A 20,428-nucleotide genomic window follows, 5' to 3' on the forward strand; every position below is an offset into this window, starting at 1 on the left:
ACCATAATGATTAATCACTCTGCATTCTTTGCATGTCTGCCGTTCCTCACATCAGACTGTATTGCACAATTGATTTATCAAGCGCATTGTGGTGCAGCATGATAATACAACAGACCGACTAGTGGAAGTTTTGCAACAGGGCAGTAGAAAAGTGATTTAAAAAAAAAAAAAAAAAAAAGAAAATCCTCCCCAGAAGGTGGCATGTCAGTCTTAGGAGAATCATGTGTTACAACATGTAAGTATGCAGAAAGATCGACTTTATTTGAGACGGTACATTCACTTTTGAAGCCAGAAATGTCTTGGTCTGAATGGTTTTTGAATTGTTCAGAAGTCTTAGAGAAGAAAACATAGTTTCAATCACCCACTCAACAACAACTACAACAACACACACACTCTCTGCTCACTTGATGTTTTTTGGTCCACAGTATGCCTATTTCTATTTTTGAAATGGTTGGTTCATATTCATTTGTGTTTGTTTTATACAAAATGGCCCTTTTTCAACATTCATAGTAGTGGCCTGATTTGTGCATAACATGACTACATTTCCCTGTTCGTTATGGTGTATGGATGCCTGCTCAGTATACAACGTAACAATCAGGAAATGCAGGGTAGTGTTCACACTCTCTCTCTGTGGTCAGTCTGCAAAGGCCGCACACAACGACAGTTATCTTTGTTTTGTTTTGGATTTCCTCCTTCCTGTAAAAAAAAAGAAAAGAAAAAAGAAACGCAACTTTCAGATCGTAAATGTTACATCCAACGACGGCATCTGCAGACAATGCTGGGAGGACAGGGCTGTGGCCCCGGTCTTTTTTTTTTTTTTTTTTTTTGAGAGTGCAGTCAGGTGGGGTGAGGGGGACAGACACAGTGGGACCAGAGGAATGTTTGAGAGTCGTTCAGGCCGTCCCACTGGCAGAGTAGGAGAACTGGGGGAAGTGGGGTCTCCGCTCGCTGTCGAAGGACTCCATACTGTCATCTGTGGACAGAGGGCAAAGTTACAGTTAACAGCTGTAGTAGTTATGGACAGATGGCAGAGATACATCAGCCAGTGTAATGTGTCTACGCTACCACAACACTTTTACCTCTATGCCTTTTTCCTACCTCTGAGAGTCAAAATCACTGCTCAGGTCCTTCAGTTACTGGATCACACACACAACAGGTGTTTTTTTTTTTTTTCCATAAGCTGTTTCCCACTTGATGGTATATTAACACACACACACACACACACACACACACACACACACACACACACACACACACACACACACACACACACACACACACACACACACACACACACACACACACACACACACACACACACACACACACACACACACACACACACACACACACACACACACACACACTTGTATATTGGGTATAAAGTTACATATAATGAGGATTTTAATTATATAATGTATTCCTATTAAAATTACATATTAATTTAATAAGAATCCTGTGATGCTGTTGAAGCATATGAAACTAAATATTGTCCACAGATGTTTGGTGTAACATTGAGTAAAGAGTGAAATAACCAATGAGTGGTTTATCTGCTGGGTCATCACATCCATATTTTCATTTTCATTTCTAACATTTTTTCCCCAAGAATTTTCTTTGGAAAAAAACAAAACTTTCATCTTATGATATCAATTGTTTAAATGTTTGATTTTAATATCACCTAGTCTTTCTATTCCCACATACTGTACAGTCTGTTCAGTGTTTTTTAGTGCAAATCTCTGCAAACACACCGGCTGCCCTTCACACGCAGTTGATGATGCGTTTATGGCGCAGGCTCACCAGGAGAGGGCAGGCTGCTCTCAAGGGAGCTTCACACTGAAGAATACTTTGTTTACTCACACTTGGAATAAATCAGTCTAAAATTCTGCACAGAGAAACAAACTACACTCTGACTAAAATAATCTGCACCATTTCTCCCTTAACTTTTTTTTTTTTTTTAATAAAATTGATCTTAAAGGAAACTAGTGAGACATCATTTTAGGATTTTTGACACAGTGACACTGGATAAATGGATACTTTTCAGTGGATTGGTAATTCAGTGACCCTTGAACCCATCTTGAGTGAAGTAAAGGTATAATTTTCATTTTTAATAGGTTTTGCAGGAGAAGATGGCAAATCTATCATAGAAGATTGATGGCAGTTCATCTCCACAGTCCAGTGTGCTCATCAGCCTCACTGTCACATTCACCAACAGTTATGAAAAACACTGTGTCATTGTGCAGTGTGATGTTTTCTATATCATGCAGGGAAAAAAAACAGGTCATGTAAGTGTGTCTCCTCTGCTGCTACCTTGTCCGGGTGGTGTAATAGTGATGGTCTGTGCTGTGAACTCCTCGTCAAAATATCGTGTGTCTGTCTCCGAGGTAACTTGGGGCTTAAACGGCGGCACCAGCTGTTGGAGAGGAGACGAGAAACAAACATATCAGCACACATCAGCGCCGTCGGTCGGTTTGGTAACAGTTGTCGGTCTGATGACAATCCGTATCGTTTCTGGATGCTGCTGCTGCTCGGAATGACGTAACTTTATCGATCCCCTGGGGGGATGGCAGCTATCTTAGTTTGGTGTCATTTCCGTGACGACAATCATGAGAAAAAAAAACAAGGGGAGGGGGGGGGGGGGGGGGGGGGGGGGGGGGGCAGCATAGGGCATTTTAGAAACTGACCTTCTTTTCATAAACATCTTGCCATTCAATTCCTGCAAAGAACTTGTGCTGCATGATTTCCTTGGCATCGTCAGGCCCTCCACCTAACCTGGAAGACAGGCACAGAGAGGGTGTGGGGGGGGGGGGGACATGTGAGTCACAGCACTGGGTTTAGTACAGCAGAGGATGCAGGGGAGGGGCGACTCCTCACCTCTGCATCGGGTCTTTCTTGAGGAGGCCGGAGAGCAGCGAGCGAGCTTCGGGTCCGAGTGTCCGGGGGAAGCGGATGTCCTCCATGAGGATGAGCTCAAACAGCTTCTCGTGGTCCTGGTTGTAGAAAGGCAGCCTGCCGCACATCATCTCGTACATCACCACTCCCAGACCCCACCAGTCCACGGCGCGGCCGTAGTCGTTGTCCTCTAGCACCTGAGGGATCAAGTAAAAGTTTATGACACTGCAGCCCAAATCACAAGATGACGTCCAAAATCTCTTGTTTTGTGTACAAACCAAAGAGAGACTCAGTTTATTGTCATAAAGGAACAAAGAAACCAGAAATATTCACATTTAAGAAGCTGGAATCAGAAAAAACTAAAAAAAACTACTCAAACCGATTATTCGATTATCAAAATAGGTGACGATCCATTTAATAATCGATTAATTGTTGTGGCTCTGATCGTCTTTACACAAAACTGTGGTGCTGACCAAAAAAAGAAATCTAAACACCAATAAGGTTGTATTTGCGGTTGTGACGGCATCGGCTCTTTAGGGCTGCGTACACAAACCCTAAAGCGACTGCGTCCTCCTCCTCCATCACCCCCCCAACCCCCCCTCAACAGAATCACCTGCTCTCCCCACTGGTCTGGGCTTTTGAGGCAGCCACAGCCAGCACTGACTCACATCTCACATTAGGAGCAAGGATAGAGTTTCCCCTGGAGCCCTGCATATTTAATCACCACAGGCCCCTTCCACACATAACACAAACGCACCGACGGGCAACAGAGGTGCGGGTCACTTGAATAAGCAAAATGTGTGGCAACAAACGCAGATCTGGTTCTTACAAACCAAACAAATGAAAGAGAGGGGTATTCTGATCATTTCCTTGGCAAAATCTTCAAGAGTAAACTTCTCCACTGATGCTTACTGAGCAGCAGCACAACCTGTTGCATGACTAATGTGCTGCTGAGCAGAGTTGTTCCAAGGTCTCTGGGGACATGTACTGGATTCTACCTCGCCAGGCGGATGTTGAAGGTGAAATCAAGACAAGGAGAACAGGCTGTTCTCTTAAACCTCCAGCAGTGAGATGCTGGGAGATTCAGACCTAAGAATAGACACTTAGGTAAAAAGACATGGGCGGATTAATAGAATTAGATATGGACACAACAGTGCACGAGCTGGGAGAGAGGGAGAGAGAGAGAGAGGGTCCTAGGAAACAGATGGACGGATGTGTCCGTAAAAGGTACAAAACTACTGTCTGTGTGTGTGTGCGTGTGTGTATGTGTGTGTGTTGCGCATGTGTCTGTGGGCACTGGGCCTGGCGCTGCGGTGAGTGGCGAGCATCAAGGAGGAAGACTGGGAGGGCAGGGGGGAGAGGTGGTGGTGGTGGGGGGGGAGTAACGTGAAGCCGGTGTGGGGCTAGGATTACTGGGCCGTCTCTATTTCCAGCGCTGCTGTCGTGTGATTCACACCGTGCGACAGCTGGGCCCGCAGCTGCCCCATATATGTAGAAGAGCGCCACAGCTGTGAAGCTGCCAGGAGCACAGGAGCCAAGCTCATCCCTCATATACGTAACCAGGACTGTCTGCCTGCCTGCCTGCCCGGGCCCCAGCCCCAAACTAATACTGTTACACTGCCCCAAAGGAGCCCGGATCGGGGGAGGAGAGAGAGAAGGAGGAGAGAGAGAGGAGGATAAAAGCACAAACACTTGCTGCTGCTGCTGCTGCTGCTGCTGCTGCTGCTGCTGTTCTGGAGCCCTACCCTCTGTATACGGCTTCTTTTTTTCCCCCCTCTCCTCCTCACAAAGTTCTGCACTGACAGCCATTAATCTTGCGGAGCTCGTGTATTCAGATGGCTTTCAGTGGCTCGATTTGAACCTGTTCACATTTATTCTTTTGTACATATTCCCTAAAAGCCAATTCCCCTTAGCCAATAATGGCTTTCTCTTCTTGTAACTGCTTAATAAAAGTGACAAAGTGAATTTGTCCTCCTCCGTTACTCCAGAGACAAACCGGTCCAGGCTTTTGCAGATCGGGTCTCTCCTCCCTCTCCTCCCTCTCCCCCGAACCTCTCCCCCCCCCCCCACCTCCCGTGCTCTGGGTGGAATATTCCCAGACGTTACAGCATTCCTGTGCAGCACACACACAACAAGGTCATTGTTTACTGCAGAACAACCTGTAACACTGCCTGGCCCGCACTCCATAGAGGAGCCTCGCCAGCGACCCTGTTGCCATGGCAACGCCCCCTGATGTCTCCCTCTGCTCTGCTTTGCTCCGCTGTGCTCTCTCTCCGCTGCCGAGGCTGGAGGTGTCACCGGCTGCGCTGCTCTGTGGAGGAGTGAAGAGGAGGACAGGAGGAGCAGGGGACGGACAGGTGGAGGGAGGCTTTTTTGGGGTTTTTTTAAGTATATTTTTTTTGGCTTTTCATATCTTTATTAGATAGAAGAGTTGAGAGAGACGGGAAATGGGGAGGCAAAGAGAGGGGGGCATACATAATATCATAAAGATCATGTGTCTTTATGCCTGTCCTGTTGTGAGGAGGTAAATGTTCAGATGAGTGATGATGAAAAGTCGAGGGGGCGTGTTCCTATGAGCTTTGAGCCACAGTGGGTGGGGGGGGTCAGGTGAGGCCTCCTGGGCAGCAGTGGGAGCTGTGGCTCTGCTGGTGCCACACAACAACAGCTGTAACCAATGTGGTCTTCTAGCGGTTTTTTGTTTTGCCCCCCCTCCAGGGGTGGAAGCTCACGTTTCCTGACGCGCTGCCAGCCGATCACCCCTCCTTCTCCAACCCCCCCAAACAGAAAATTCCAAATGGAGGCTAAAAACAACGATACGGCAACTGTGTCAACATGGACACCGTCTCCCGGAAAACATCTTTATGGCGACACTCAAGTGCTTCTACACACACACACACACACGGCTAATACTCACAATGAAATATCGGGTTACACAGCCCACTCTAACACTTGTCATACCTGCACGCAACAGGGAGTAGCCACACCCCTCCCCCCCCTCCCCTTACAGCAAACACCAGCGCAGGCCGCCCTGCCCTGGGCACACGGCACACTCATTAACTCGACTTCGGCTGGAGATTAGAAAGGCATTCTGGGACAGCTGCCCCTTTTCTTCCACATGCTTCTCCTCCGCTGAGGTCCGACAACACATGCTGCTGCGCTTTTTTGTTTGGAATACTCATGGAACACATGATGGGGACTTATATTCATTATCGGGGCTCCACGGCATTTTATAGTCCACCAAAAGTTGACTAAGTGGAAGGAGTCAGAGGTCTGTGAGTGGTGTCGACTCCACCTACCTGTCCAAGTCAGTGCCATTACAGCCAATAAAGCTCCAAGCTGTCATTGCATACACCTGATCAAATTAAACTTGAATAAATGCATAAGGAAAAATAACACCTCCAATACAGGGGCACAGTGAGACATTGAGCGGTTTGAGGAGTAAGTGGGAAATTATGGAAATGGTATGCTGTGACCTTCACGGTCTCCAGATTGGACCTCAGCTCAACATCTACAGGATATTTTGGACCAACGTGTGAGACAGAGCTCATCACCAGTGTCGGGACTCACAGTGTTGGTAACTTGTGCCAGTTGGAAGAGCACATCATTATTATTTCAGGCTGATAAATATAACAGTGTGGTGGTTACCTCGGGCGCCAGGTACTCTGGTGTCCCACAGAAGGTTTTCATGGTGGCGCCGTCTTTGATCCCCTCCTTGCACAGGCCGAAATCTGTGATCTTTATGTGGCCATCTTTGTCCAGCATGAGGTTTTCCAGCTGAGGGAAATAAGGAGAGGAAAAATATCAGACAATGATACAAAATAAGTCACTGATCAGGGAAGTTAGAGTTAGAAAATAGTTGTGTGGGGTGGGGAAAGTTACAGCTTTCAGTTCTGATGTTAAGTTTATATAAACCCTGCAAGATGCAAGAACCATGAGATCTATTAGAAAAGTCTGTTTCTATCAGCCCGTATTCTCGTTTTGAACATGCAAAACTTTTCCACCTCACAAACGCTTGTCCTTGGCTGAAAAGTTTGCACGTCCAAAACCACAAGTTTTAGCTTGGCCGCGTCTTTGTGAAAACTTGTTTGCTCTACGTTGGCAGTGTTTTTGAATTTCTGGCATTTCCACTCACTCTGGCGTGCAAACAGAAAACAAAAAAAAATAAACAGGTGGAGGGAAGGATAGCTGGAGAGCAAAAAGTACGGGCGGAATAACCTAAACAAGCCTAAAGGTTGTGCGTCGTGCGGTGTCATGACTGGAGGCTGCGCCGCCTTTTAAAAATCAGATTGACCTCCCTCCCCTCCCTCCCTCTCTCTCTCTCTGTCTTTCTCTCTCTCTCGGTTAAAGTCACCTGGCAGCTGTAGCTCACACGTGGCCAGCAGCGCCCGGCCAGAGTCAGCACATCCTCCAATCCTGCTACCCTGGCATTTTCAGGAGAACCCTAGCAGGCTGGGAGCCTGCCTCATAAACCCAAGGGACGGAGGGAGGGAAGGAGGGAGGGAGGAGAGGGAGCGCTGTGCTGACCTGGCTGCTATAGTTTTAATCAGCTGGAAGTAGTAGGCCTACAGATGCCACTGCAACACTGATAACCCCCCCCCCACACACACACACACGCCTCCCAAAACCAAACGTGTGATGAGTCTGCAGCATCCATCTCTGATCTCTGAGTATTAGTGAATTCTACTGAAGGAGCAGCTGATACCGTCTTTGTTCTAGGATGATGGACATCTCTGATGTGTTGTACTGCCAGATTATAACATGATGTCATTCACGCAACGGTGCGAGTGCAAAAATATTACCCTCTGAGAGCAGTGGATGTGTGCTATAAAGGGAGGCCGTGGTGATGTGTTCAAAGAGGGCTGGTGGTTATTTCTGTCTAGCTGCAGTACGCGTACCGTCTGAGCCTCCCTCCAGCTGCAGTGAGGTCTGGAGACCGATCTTGGTGAAGCAGATCAATAAGCTCTGGCCACCGCCACTGCTCTGGGTGGAGGAAACCCTATTTATATCCTGCCGGGTGGGGAGGGGGGGGAGAAATGAAGGGACGGAGGCTGGCGGGGTGGGAGGGTGAGAGAGGAAGATGGAGGAGACGAGCGATGGCTGACAGCGAGGGACGCGTTTTCGCCCCCTCCTACCTTTAGATCTCGATAGACCACGTTTCTTTCAGCATGAAGGTAGTCCAGCGCTGACACTATCTCTGCACCGTAGAACCGTGCCCGCTCCTCGGAGAATACCCGGTCCCTTGACAGGTGGAAGAAAAGCTGCGGAGAAACAGGGGAGATTGACAACAAGGAAGCAGAGGGCGAATGAAAAAAAAAAATAGAGTTGGTTAGTGCAGGGAAAGTGGGAACAGTAGCATTGTCCAAGTTGGAAAGTTTTCTGTCACGTACAGGTGCAGATTTGGTAATAGATCAATTTTACCTCTCCACCGTTGGCATACTCCATGACAAAGCACAGGCGGTCATGTGTCTGGAAGGAGTATTTCAGTCCCTGCAGACAGCAAAAACAAATGTTTCAAAGCAGAACTTGGTGATATTTCCAGCTAAGTCAAGAGGAAGCTGCCATTTAAAGAGCCCATTGCAACATGAAACATGATGCACGTAGTAGTTTTGCATTTGCACAATTACATGACAACTATGTAAAGAAAGGAGAATTAGGAAAACATCAGCGGGGCTGATGCGTCTAGCGCGCCGAGGCTTTGTGAACAGCTGCTGTGAGGCGCACAGCGGTCCAGTTCATTGCACTGAGCACATCGCATTATGCGTCGCCTCCACACTCCACTTAGACTGAACATTTCGGAGGAGCTTTTCAATACAACACACCTCAGAGCTGCTGAGAAAAGGTTAAAAGATTAACAATAAAAGAAAAGGTCCAGTGGGGCTATAAAAAGGCCGAGCTCCACCGCAGCCTTTGTATTGAACACCTCTTTAGAACATTCCTGGTGAAAATGCCCCCTTTTTTTTTGAATGGATGCTGCAGGGTTGGACTGAAGAGGCTCCTGAGGATTTCTGTGAGTTAAAACAGGGTTTGGGTTTAGGTATATGGATGAGCTCCTTACTGTCAAGAACGGATGCTTTGAATTCTGGAGTACTCTGTTCTCTGTGAGTGTGTGCGCCACTTCATCCTGGGGGGAGGAAAAAGAGAAAAAAAAAGAAGTCACAAAGAGTGTTTGTGAAACTCTCACAAAGGCTAACCATTTAGCTATCAGTCATAGCAACACGGCCCTTGCTCTCAGTGTGCTTTACTCGCTCACTGGCATCCACTCACTTTTGCTACGATCACCTCCTTCTTCAGGATCTTCATGGCGTAGTAGCGTCCTGTGGCCTTCTCCTTTACCAGGATAACTTTGCCAAAAGTGCCTTTTCCCAGGAGTTTGAGGTATTCAAAGTCGTGCATAGTCTGGGAGGCCAGAGGAAAGAAAGTGGCGTCTGATTACAAACAGTGGCATTAACAAACTCGTGCTCTAACTAGCCGGGACATACAATCCCACTGACAACAACACACAAGCATTTAAGGCACTATTTCACCCACTGTGCAATTTCCACTCCTCTAATGGTTGGGCCTATATGTGGTTGTGCCTCAGTTAAACTCTGACCCCAGTGTTGAGGAGAATGTTGAAAATGGTTGTGCGAGGGACACCCAATCCTGTGGCCTGGGAGGTTTATGTCAAGACACATGTGGGGGGGGGGTTGTGAAACCTGGCGGACATGCTATCTGGTGCTAAGCCACCCCACGGCTGATGTGGGGAAAGTAGAAAGTAGTCGGGGTGAGGCGACGTGAGGTGGACTGAAGTGCAAATAAGGTAAGGGTAGGATGGAGGTGGGGGGTAATGGTCACCTTTATGTCAAGACAAGGACATAAAGGTGGGTTAGAGAAGGCTGAGGTTAAAGGAATAGTTCAACATTTTGGCAAATTCGCCTATTGCCATAATCCCTATAGTCATAGCAGTTCATTACCTTTAATTATCGGTGCATGTTGTTTTGAGATCAGCGGGGCAGAGACGCGAGCTGCTCAGTGAACACAATGGAGGTGAATGGTACAGGTCCCCTGTCCCTCATCAAACTCATCAAATACACAATCCAACAACTCCAAAATGCTCGAGTCTAGTGGACAAGTTGTGACCTGCACATTCACCACGCTATGAGATAATAATGTAACATTACGAGACGGAGTTGATCTCAAAACAACATGCACAGATAATTAAAGGTAACAAACCTACAGATATGACTATAGGGATTATGGCAACAGGCAGATTTGCCAAAATGTTGAACTATCCCTTTAAGATTTATACGCGTCAATGTGAGAGGTCCGTACCACTTTGTGTCTGGGTTTGGTAAGGTAGACCTCCATGTCCATGGGGTCCGGAGAGGAGTCCATCATCTCCTCCTCTTGTTTCTGCAGGCTCTCAGCCACGGTCTGGATGGCTTTAGTCCATTCTTCCCTGAGGGAGGCACAGGCAGCAGAAAGATTACATCAGCCCATTTACCACCATGCAAGCCCAGCAGCCCAATCACGTAATTGTCTTCTTATCAACAGGAAGGCAATTTCAAGTGTGAGTTCTGCCAATGGCCATCGGACCTTATGCGAGTGCGTAACGATGATTAAATGTGTATGTTTATGTGCGGCGCGCCTCCACGCGTCAGACAAACGGAGACGTGCTTAAATTGCCTGAAACTGCTTTAAAGCAAAGAGGCCAATTCACTGCGTGTGAATGATTTGTGTTTTACTGCTCCGTGAGCCTGAGAGGTGTGTGCTCCTCGCTTGCCTCTCCTCGGGGGTCTCCACGTGGAAGGTGCGCTCGATGACAGTGGTCCACTGCAGGCAGCGGATGATAAATGTGTTGGGCTTGGGCCGTTCCGTCTTCATCAGCTGGCACTCTGACCACAGCCAGGGAGAGAGGGAGAGAGGGAGGGAGGGAGAGAGGGAGGGGAAGGAGACGGAGAGAAAGGCCAGTGTGTAGGGGAGCAGAGGGGAGAGACAGACCCACAGTTATAGCCATTTATCTTTATCGCCACCCTAACAGACACTGTCGGCCAATTTGGAAAAGAACAGGTGCACTTTGGCGCAGGAAAACAACTCTGATCTTTAACCTGTCATCGCCTTTAAAAAATTATATCAGCTAATATGGGGTTTTATACCAATTTGAAATCTGCGTCACATTCAATAATAAGTCAGTGCACTTGAGATTCAAGTTTCTTTTTATCCAAGTATAATGTGTAAACTTAAAATGCCTCTAGACTACTGAAAAACATATTTTTCACAAATGACTGAAACTGAACTTTTATTCTAATTATTGATTTATTATTTTGAAATGTCGTTACATTCCTCTTTTATTCCATTTCCCTTTCATCCTTGCGCTTTTTCTCAGCAAATAATTGCCTTGTAAGCAGTTTGCAAAAACAATTACTCACAACAGTCTAATAACTGAATTTAGAAAAGCAGAGATTTCCATCTGCACCTCCTTCGCATTAACATCTGTTCCCAAATGAAACGTGTCAGCAAATATGTCAGAACGTGACACAAAACGGCCTCTGTCTGATGGATGGAGGACAGGGAAAGTGGACCACCACTGAGATCCAACATGGCTCCATCAGGGTGAATGTGTAATCCAGCTGCAGCGGCTCCGTCAGCCAGCGACGCACCATGTGTCCTCTGCGGCGGGGTCGCGGCGGTGACAAAAAAAAAACCCCCAAAGCCGGCGCTGATGGAGACGGAGCCTCGGAGCGGCGCTCAGATAAATACTTGAAATCAGGCGGCTAATAACCACAATAACTCAAGAGTGTCGGAGAGGAAGCGTTTTGTTAAACAAACAGTATGCTGTCTAATTGCTGTGTTCAGTCATCTGCACAGCTTATCACAGCAACTTTCTCTGATGTGGAGATGGAGTGGGCTGGGCCGATGTGGGCTTTTTTTTTTTTTTTTTTTTTCTGCCACAGTATAAAAAACTGAATGTTGGTGAAAGATGCACAGAGAAGAAGAATGACATCCAGTGCATTAACATCAGGAGGCAGACATCTTGCATAGCTTGTTTTGCCTCGGAGCGTCGCTCCTATTGAAAGAGATGCACGGCGATGCTGCTGAGACGATGCTGCAGCCAATTTGTTCCCGTTTCTGTTGGTAATCCTTCAAAGCGACAAACAATGATAAAGGATAACGTGGTCTTAATATTACTGATGATTCACTTTCATACTTGTGCCTCATAGGAACTTGGCACCGCTGTTTTTTCCTGCTAATGATTACTTTTCAGGGTGGATGAAGGGATGCGTACAAACAGCAAAAGTATGTGGACGTATTTGTTACAACAATGCAAGTAAAAACAGGAAAGCAGCAAACAAAATAAAGAGTAAAACGAGCTGCCAAGAAACAGAGGGGAGGAAAAAATGTGGTGGTTTCTTTGGAGCAGATACTCACGTGCAACAGAGAAGTTATTTAAGGGGGTTTCCAGCTGGTCAACATCTTGCGGTCGCTCTTTGTAGCCAATGAACGTACCATCACTCTTCAGGAGAAAATACCTCGGCCTCCAGGTCTTGATGTATTCTCCTGATACGAGAGAGAGAGAGAGAGAGAGAGAGAGAGAGAGAGAGAGAGAGAGAGAGAGAGAGTTTGAAAAGGGGTTGTTGAGTCGCGGGAGACAGAAACGTAAAACAACTCGTGACACAGTAATGAGAGATTTTCAGCGGGTTGTCTGCACACAAACAAACCTCAGCTGAGGATCTTTGCGAGGCTTTTCGCATTCTCAAAATGACTAGATCAACGCTCAAGCTCAGCGTTTGTTTACACTGGGGGCTTCATGATTAACGACGGAGCGGCGGCGGCGGCGTCTTTTTCTCTTTCTGTTTTAATTCCCAGAGGTGCATTTCCCCATTTCCTGCAATATAATTACTATGCTGTTCACCGGTGCTGCCTGGAATTACCATCTTGTCACCGTCTTTCTGTTAGTGTTAGGTCAGCTGCAGGACAAATGGTGGTTTTAGTAGGAGTCAGGACCCTGTCCCCTGCCCCGTCTGTCCCCTCCCCAGCAGTCACCTGCAAAGTCGACTCTCATTCAAACTCCTACCGTACCAACATGAGGGTTGGTTACTTTACACAAAGGCCGAGCTTAGGCTACAGTTAATACTTTGAATACATTTAGTTTTTTTCTGCTCCAAGTACATTGAACATTTTGCAGTCAGAGCTCAAACTCCAAAGTCTGGTATCTTTGAATGTATTCAAGTCCATGATAAATTCCATTACATCCAGGCTTCAGGAGTGCAAATGTTTTATTTTCTGACTTATCTTGTAAATTATTTTAACTAATCTTGAAAATTCAGTTGTTATTTGTATTCTATCTGTTGTTTTTTATTTTTTATTTTTCTGTCTATGTCTATGATTAATGTGACAATGTGTTGAGACTTTATGTGCTGCCATTCTTGGCCAGGTCTATCTTGCAAAAGAGATCTTGGTTAATTGACCTGGTTAATTATAGGTTATAATATTAATAATAATAATAATATTTAGCTTTGTAGTTTCATAAACAGCGTTGACCTCGAGGTCAGAGTCACTGCAGAAGAACCAGCTGACATTATATCACATTTTTTACTCGGCATGTTCTTCTTCCTTGTGCCTACACTACCCATAATGCTGCACTACAAACTTATGTTCTTTTTTTCCCTTTTTTGTAGTTTTACCAACCAACGCTGACTCAACTGACACTGCCAAAGGCTCCAGACAACTTTTTCCCCCCGTTCCTTCAGACTTGTATGTGTGAAAGTCGGAAGCCTTCTCCTTTAAAAAGACGCTGCAACTCTAAATGGAGTTTATTGTTTTATCAACCGCGACCACTTTTCTTTTTCTTTCCCATCAATCATTCTGTAACACCGCCGTCATGTTTGCCAAAGCCTCAATTTCATTTTCCAATAAAACTTTCCACAATTCCCATTTTCTAGACAACACCCATAACCTCAAGCCATGCATGTCCGTCCCATTCTTTTAGACACACTAGCATCACACAAATGAATCTCTCGCAGGGCAGACAAAACTCAATTTATTCCGGTGATGCTTCAGGAAATGTCGCGCCAGATGTTGTGCAGACGGGGGAAAAAAAATAGCTTACATACCATAACAAGGCAGTGGCACACAGTGGAGTGGGACTTGAATATTTATACAGGAAAAGTGTAATTTATTTTTAATCACGGAGCTGCATATTAACCCCATGCAGAGCCGTAGCAAGCTGTCCTTAATTGCCCCATTTCCTCCAACACAGAAGTGGCATGTGTGTGTGTGTGTCAGCAGAGGAGAGGTAGGAGATCTGTCAACATGAGCTTCTGTTACCCTCCTTCAAACACTCACGTCTGACTGATGAAACTGATAACAGACCAGTCTGAGAGTGTACAGACCGTACAGCAGCCAGTAATGTCTTTACGGTCTTATAAAATATTTAACGGGATGTCAGGATTTTTTACAACACTGGTTAAATGTCACTTTTCATTCTTGCCACTTCTGACACCTCGAAATTATGAACTTCCTCTTCCTGCGTCTTCTCTGCATTTTTTTTTTCTCTCTTTCGGAAAGCGATGACACAAGTGGTGAACTCTAATAGGACATCCTCCATATGGCTTTTCTCTGTAAAGATGAAAGGCGAGAGGGAAAGGAAAAGGACACTTTAGGAAAAGCTCAGCTTCTCTGGCCAAGTACAGCAGGAAGAGGCCTTGTAAAACAGGCCGTCTGTACATCACATTCCCGCGGAGCATCAAGCCGTTAAACCCAAAGCAAACACCCAAGTGCAGAAACACCTGATTTACTGTGACTGGCAAGGTACTGGCACCAATCAGCGCGCTAGAGGAAACATCTGCCCCAGAGCACAACATACTTTGGTCTTCAATCCGCAGCAGATGTCCAATATGTTATTGCATTTTTCATCATGGCACTGGAGGAGATTTTTCATCTGGTTTTCGGCTGAGCAAGTGTTTTCAGTCCAAACGTAAAGCTCGTTTAGAAATTAGCTCGACTTTGTCAGCCGTCAGATTGCCCCTGTGCTGGGATGTTGCTGTCCTTAATTGAAACGCACAAACACACACACAGGCAGGAATCTGTTTGGTGGTTTTCCCTCATGTCCGTTTCAATGGAGCACGGTCGTGGTGATGTTGTCGTTTGTCTGTTTTAGGCGACGAGCCGCGCCGATCAACCTCCACATCAGTCAACCGCACGTGTGCGCCGGGTCTCCGGAGAATCCACACGGGTCGGGTCATTTATCACACGTCAAGAGAACCAGACTTCCTTGCATCAGTAACAATAGTGCTCGCATATAAGGGCTCCAGACTAACTTTTTTCACTAGTACAGTGGCCTCTAACTTAAAATTTTAGGAGTGCACACAGAAAATTTAGTGGCGCACACTGTAAATCGACTTGCAAAGCAATCCATCACGCTTTCTTTTCATTCATGAACCTCACACACCTTGTCGCCTCTTCAATATTTCACCAGTCAGTGTTAAAAAAAGGCAAATCTACTGGTTGCACATGTGCAAGTAGATGAAAAATTGACTTGCATTGTCTCATATTTAGGGACAGTCAGAGCCCTGCATACAGCAGGGAAAATAAGTATTGAATGCATCAATAGACTTACATGGTGAGCATGCATAGAGGCCATGGCGGTTAAAAGCATTACTCATAGTTTTTGTTTTGTAGCGCTCTGTGATCCTTGGCTCTTGGACGGCTCTTCTTAGTTTTCTTTTGACTCTGTCAGAAATCTTGTGAGGACCTGGTCGTGGACAGTTTATGGTAAAATGATGTTCTTTTCAGTTCTGGATAATGGCACTAACAGATAAAAGAGTGCATTCAGACACATCTGTAACCGATGCCATCAGGATGTTGTGCAACATAAGTTTCTAAAGGTCTTGAGATCATGAGATGCCCCGGTGTGACACCTTGGTGATGAGAAACCTTTTTATAGGCGTCAATTTGGACTAAACCAGCTGATATTACTTTGCACTGAGGGACAGGATTACTTTCTAAATACTGACAGACTCCAGCTGCTTTCTTGGCTTTCCAAACCTTTTTGCACCTCCTTTTCTTCATGTGTTTAATACTTATTCCCTGCATCATTTCACTTTATTACACATTACTTAAAGGGACAATGAGGAGTTTCTATTTGGTTATAAAAAAGTCTCACGTTAATGTGGATGAATCTACGCTACCCACACTTGTTAATGGGGCCATTTTCGATAAATATATCGTTTTGTCTCTATCGTTATTTTGTTGTTATTAGTGGTAGCGGAAATGCTGGTCGAGCCGACCAGCGTTTCTTTACTTTCGGTTTTGCAGCGAGTCATGAGAATAACGCCGCCGAATCGCCGTTTATGGTCGGAACTACAATGGTATGTGATCGTCTTCGAACCTCTGACTTTAATTCTTGATGAATGAAAACATGAGTCAAAGAATTTCACGGTGCGCGGAGGCTCATAAATGTAGTGTGAAAACGCTTCGCTTTTCCAAAACTCCTCGTTGTCCCTTTAATTCATGGACATAAATGTTTGGATTTCTTTGTATGTGTGCGGCTGTTGCCGACATCAGGTGAACATTTCATGTCAATAGTTCTATTAGAAATATATTTTCTGAGAAAAAATGTTCATGCGCTCAATACTTATTTTCCCCGCTGTATATGGTTAACATACAACTGACAGAATCAAAGCACAAAAGAGTGCATGTCGTCATACAAGAGGTATCAGGTGGGAATTAAACACAGCACAATGATAGGTTGCCTGAGTCTTTCACACTGTGGCCAGAAAGTCTCCTGAGCCTCCACACCGAGCCTTGTTTTCCTCAGCTGGGCCCCAGCTGGTGCCTCGCTCTGTGGTCAGGTTTTGGCTGACCCATATCCCCCTGCCATAGTCCATGCCAGCCCACACTGAGGACAGTATGTGCACAACGCAGAGGCAGCATAATGAGCCCCCCCCCCCCTCCTCCCCGCCCCTACCTGACACCGTGACACCAGACGGAGGGCTCATCGTACACGCTCGGAGACTAAACCTTGGGTTCAGAAGTTTTTTTTTTTTCTGGTTTTGGCAGCAGGAATGCAGCAAATCACTTCCAGACTCCCAGAAAGAAAAAGAAAAAAAAAAAAAAAAAAGGACCTTACGCGGCGCAATGCAGCGAGATCCTGATGTCCGGAGACAGGTGTTTATGTGCACGCATGCATGTATGTGCGAGTACGGCCTGCGGTAGGCACTGAAAGGTGTTTGTGTGTAACGCATTACATCAACATCTAGTTTGGACGGCTCCGAGCTTCTCCTGCCAGCAGCGGTGACGCACACCAGTAGCATGGGTGGTCATTTGTGACGCAGCGGCACATGGCATGATGTGTCCCTTTTACCGGTAGACATTCTCCGGCACTGAGGTGGCCTCCATCACACGATGGATGTCAGGGAGATGACAAAGCCCGGCTATTCTCACTGGCTGGATTCTTCGCAAGTTGCCACAGTATTTAAATGATCCGAGTGAGACGTAGACGGGATGACGACGAGGTGTGTTGTCCCGGGGGATTGGTCACACTGAGTGAGGTAACCAGGAGGAGGTGTCACTCAGGGTATTGTGATAGTGTCACTGGAAGGCAGGGGGGAAAAAGCACTTTTCTACAGGTGGTTGAGAAAAACGAGAGCAAGAGTAACAAAAAGCAAAAGAATGACTCAGTCTGGTTGTGTTTTGACACCGACACACACACACACACACTCACACACATGCACATCTTCGGAGGCTGCCACAGAGATGCAACGCCACATCTGCAGCGTACATCCTCGACGAGTGCAAGCTCTTTCTAGACTGGAGGACACTGCAACTTCCTCATCTGCGAACCACAGAGATGGTCACATGACAAACAGTGGAAGCAGCTATATCCGCTTGTCTCTGTGTTTGTGTGTGTTTGTGTGTGTGTGTGTGCGTCTCCACCCCTCTGCACCGCAACCCCCCCCCCCCCCCCCACAAACAGTCTGCGCTCAGAGAGTAAACAACAAAGATGACCCTTGTCAGCTTCCCATTCTCACTCATTTCCCCTTCTTCTACTTTTACTCTGTTCTACTTTCCACACCGTGCCGTTTCATAAGCAGTGACAAGATGACAGAGTGAAACCAACAGCTGTGCTTTCTGGATTTCTTCTTTTTTTTTTTTTTTTTAATTGTTGTGTGGGCACGGAATTATATTACTATGGTAATCAGGCATAAGAGGTGTTATGCAGTTGTAACGCCGACCAGAAGACGAAATCAAGACCGAATCTATCCACTTGATATCATTAAAAAAAATGTGTCTTTAAATGTTTGATTGGAGAATAGAGCCCCAACACATCCTGTGTACAGCGAGGAACACAGTGCAGACTGCTGACAAAAGGACAATGGGCCTCATAACAACAACACAGGAGAGCCCTCTGCTTTTAAGTCAGTTCATCATCACAGCGTTCCAGTAAACTAGCCCCTTTTGATGTCGACGTGCTCTCCAGAAAACAGGAAACTCGCCAACAGACAGACTGACCACAACCGAGATAAGATATAAAAACCTGCTTCAAGTGTCGGGTCTGACTGTAACAAGAGACGCGCTTTTGCCTGCGTCGGGAAAGTTTACCGCGTCTTATAGAATCAAAACTTCTCGAACCGATGCTAAAGCAGCGAAAGCAGACATGTGAGTCAACTCAACCCAAGTAGGGGAAGGACGGCTGAACAGGAGGGACTGATTCTGACACCAGATGAGAGATGAGAGGATTTCAGGGGTTGGGGGGTGGATGAGAAGTCGACACACTGAGCAAAAAGAGTTGTGCTGAGTGCGGCGGTAGTGAGACAGATCACTACATATGTTCCCACATATGTAGGAGTGCGAGTGGGGGGTGTGTGTGCGTGTGTGGAGCGCAAGTCGAGTGTGTACGAACCATGCGTCCTGCGCGTACTGCTGTGTGTGTATGGGAGGAGCTGTCAGGGCCTGATAGAGTGTCTTTACATGACAAGCAGCTGCTGAGGTCTGGGATGCGCGCTGGGCAAAGTGGAAAATAATGAACGGAGAACCGCTGCCAAACACAACAGAATTCATCTTTATTTGCCAAATGCTGCTGCACGGCCCCGGTGTGTGGACAGCTCTTATAGCAGGCCACCAACACGCCCTCTATATACCCTGAACACACACACACACACACACAGAATAAAAGGCACAGGGGGGGAAGAGAACAGGTTCAACCACAGCTGTACACAGTGGAGCGCTCGTTTTGTTTGCTCATGCGTGTGTGTGTGACAAATCATGAGTGGTGGAAACCCCGCAGAGGTAAACTTTTATCAAGAGGCATCTCAGAGTCATCTTTTTTTCTTTTCTTTTTTTTAACAGGTCGACGTGATTCAGATGCTGCTGCCTCTTAACCTGAGAAAAAATAGGCCCCGAATGAATCACAGTTTGTATCAGAGCTTCCTTCAGTCATTTGCAAGTGAACTTGGTTTAAAGGGATAGTTCAACATTTTGGCAAACTGGCCCATTGCCATAATCCCTATCGTCATAGCAGTAGGTTCGTTACCTTTATTTGTCCGTGCAAGCTATTTTTAGAATGGAATTTCTTGGTTTTCCTCATCAAACTCATCAAATACACAATCCAACAACTCCAAAACGCTCTCGTGGACAAGTTGTGACCTGCACATTCACCACGCTATGAGATAATAACAGAACGTTACGAAACGGAGTTGGTTTTGAGGCAAATACAGAGACTGCTTGCTGAAAAACAGCCCCTGAAGGCCTGAACGCGTATCAGCCGCTTTGCATGAATTTACCTTTAAAACAACTCTGTCTCGTAACGTTCCGTTATTATCTCATAGCATGGTGAATGTGCAGGTCACAACTTGTCCACGAGAGCGTTTTGGAGTTGTTGGATTGTGTATTTGATGAGTTTGCTGAGGGAAACCATGAGCCTCTGTAGCGTAGCTCTGAGCAGCTCACGGCTCTGCTCCGTCGTTCTAAAAATAGCTTGCACCGTCAAATAAAGGTAACGAACCTACTGCTAAAACTATAGGGATTATGGCAATGGGCCAATTTGCCAAAATGTTGAACTATCCCTTTAAGAAGCTTTAACAGAATGGACTGGTGAAGCAGGGGTCAATTAAAAAAAAAAAAATGAATAAAAAGAAGGAAAAAATGTGGAAGGCTTTAAATGGAGGAGAAAAAAGAGAGAGAGAAAGAGGACAGAGAGTGACAGAGGTTAGTGGCTGTTTCCGAGGAGCGTCCCGTTCTGTCCGTCTCTACGTGACAACGACAGGAATGCTGAGGTCCCAGCTGCTGTGGCTTGTTGGCTTTTAATAAGACACATCATGCAGCATTCATCATGCGCCCCCCAATAGAGAGAGGCCGCCGCGTCCTAACAATGTGTCCAAACTAACATGTCACCCCTCTCCGTTCCGTCTTCCTTCACTTTGGAGAGTTTTAATAACATCTTCAAAACAATAATCTGAAAACAGAGAGTTCCATATAAACCCAACACACACTGGATGTGGGTGAATGCGCGTACAAACACACACATACGCATACGCGCACGCATCGCGAGAGGAACCGA

General features: G+C 46.2%; 2 protein-coding genes across 2 annotated transcripts in view; both read right to left on the reverse strand.

Annotated features, from left to right (window-relative positions):
- The window catches only part of adss1 (adenylosuccinate synthase 1), a 108,605-nt gene that overhangs the window by 45,894 nt on the left and 42,283 nt on the right, over nt 1-20,428 (reverse strand). The window lies entirely within an intron of this gene.
- Nucleotides 760-20,428, reverse strand: part of akt1 (v-akt murine thymoma viral oncogene homolog 1) — a 34,810-nt gene continuing 15,141 nt past the window's right edge. The window contains exons 3-14 of the mRNA XM_083998609.1: nt 12,298-12,426; nt 10,652-10,763; nt 10,201-10,327; nt 9,154-9,285; nt 8,945-9,010; nt 8,308-8,376; nt 8,022-8,147; nt 6,535-6,663; nt 2,872-3,086; nt 2,682-2,769; nt 2,308-2,410; nt 760-973 (exon numbers count right to left, since the gene is read on the reverse strand). Coding sequence (XP_083854735.1) covers nt 894-973; nt 2,308-2,410; nt 2,682-2,769; nt 2,872-3,086; nt 6,535-6,663; nt 8,022-8,147; nt 8,308-8,376; nt 8,945-9,010; nt 9,154-9,285; nt 10,201-10,327; nt 10,652-10,763; nt 12,298-12,426 — 1,376 coding nt within the window. The 3' untranslated portion in view covers nt 760-893. The remainder of the gene's footprint in view (nt 974-2,307; nt 2,411-2,681; nt 2,770-2,871; nt 3,087-6,534; nt 6,664-8,021; nt 8,148-8,307; nt 8,377-8,944; nt 9,011-9,153; nt 9,286-10,200; nt 10,328-10,651; nt 10,764-12,297; nt 12,427-20,428) is intronic.

The sequence above is a fragment of the Trachurus trachurus genome (genome assembly GCF_905171665.1).
Source record: "Trachurus trachurus genome assembly, chromosome: 22".
NCBI classification, from domain to species: domain Eukaryota; kingdom Metazoa; phylum Chordata; class Actinopteri; order Carangiformes; family Carangidae; genus Trachurus; species Trachurus trachurus.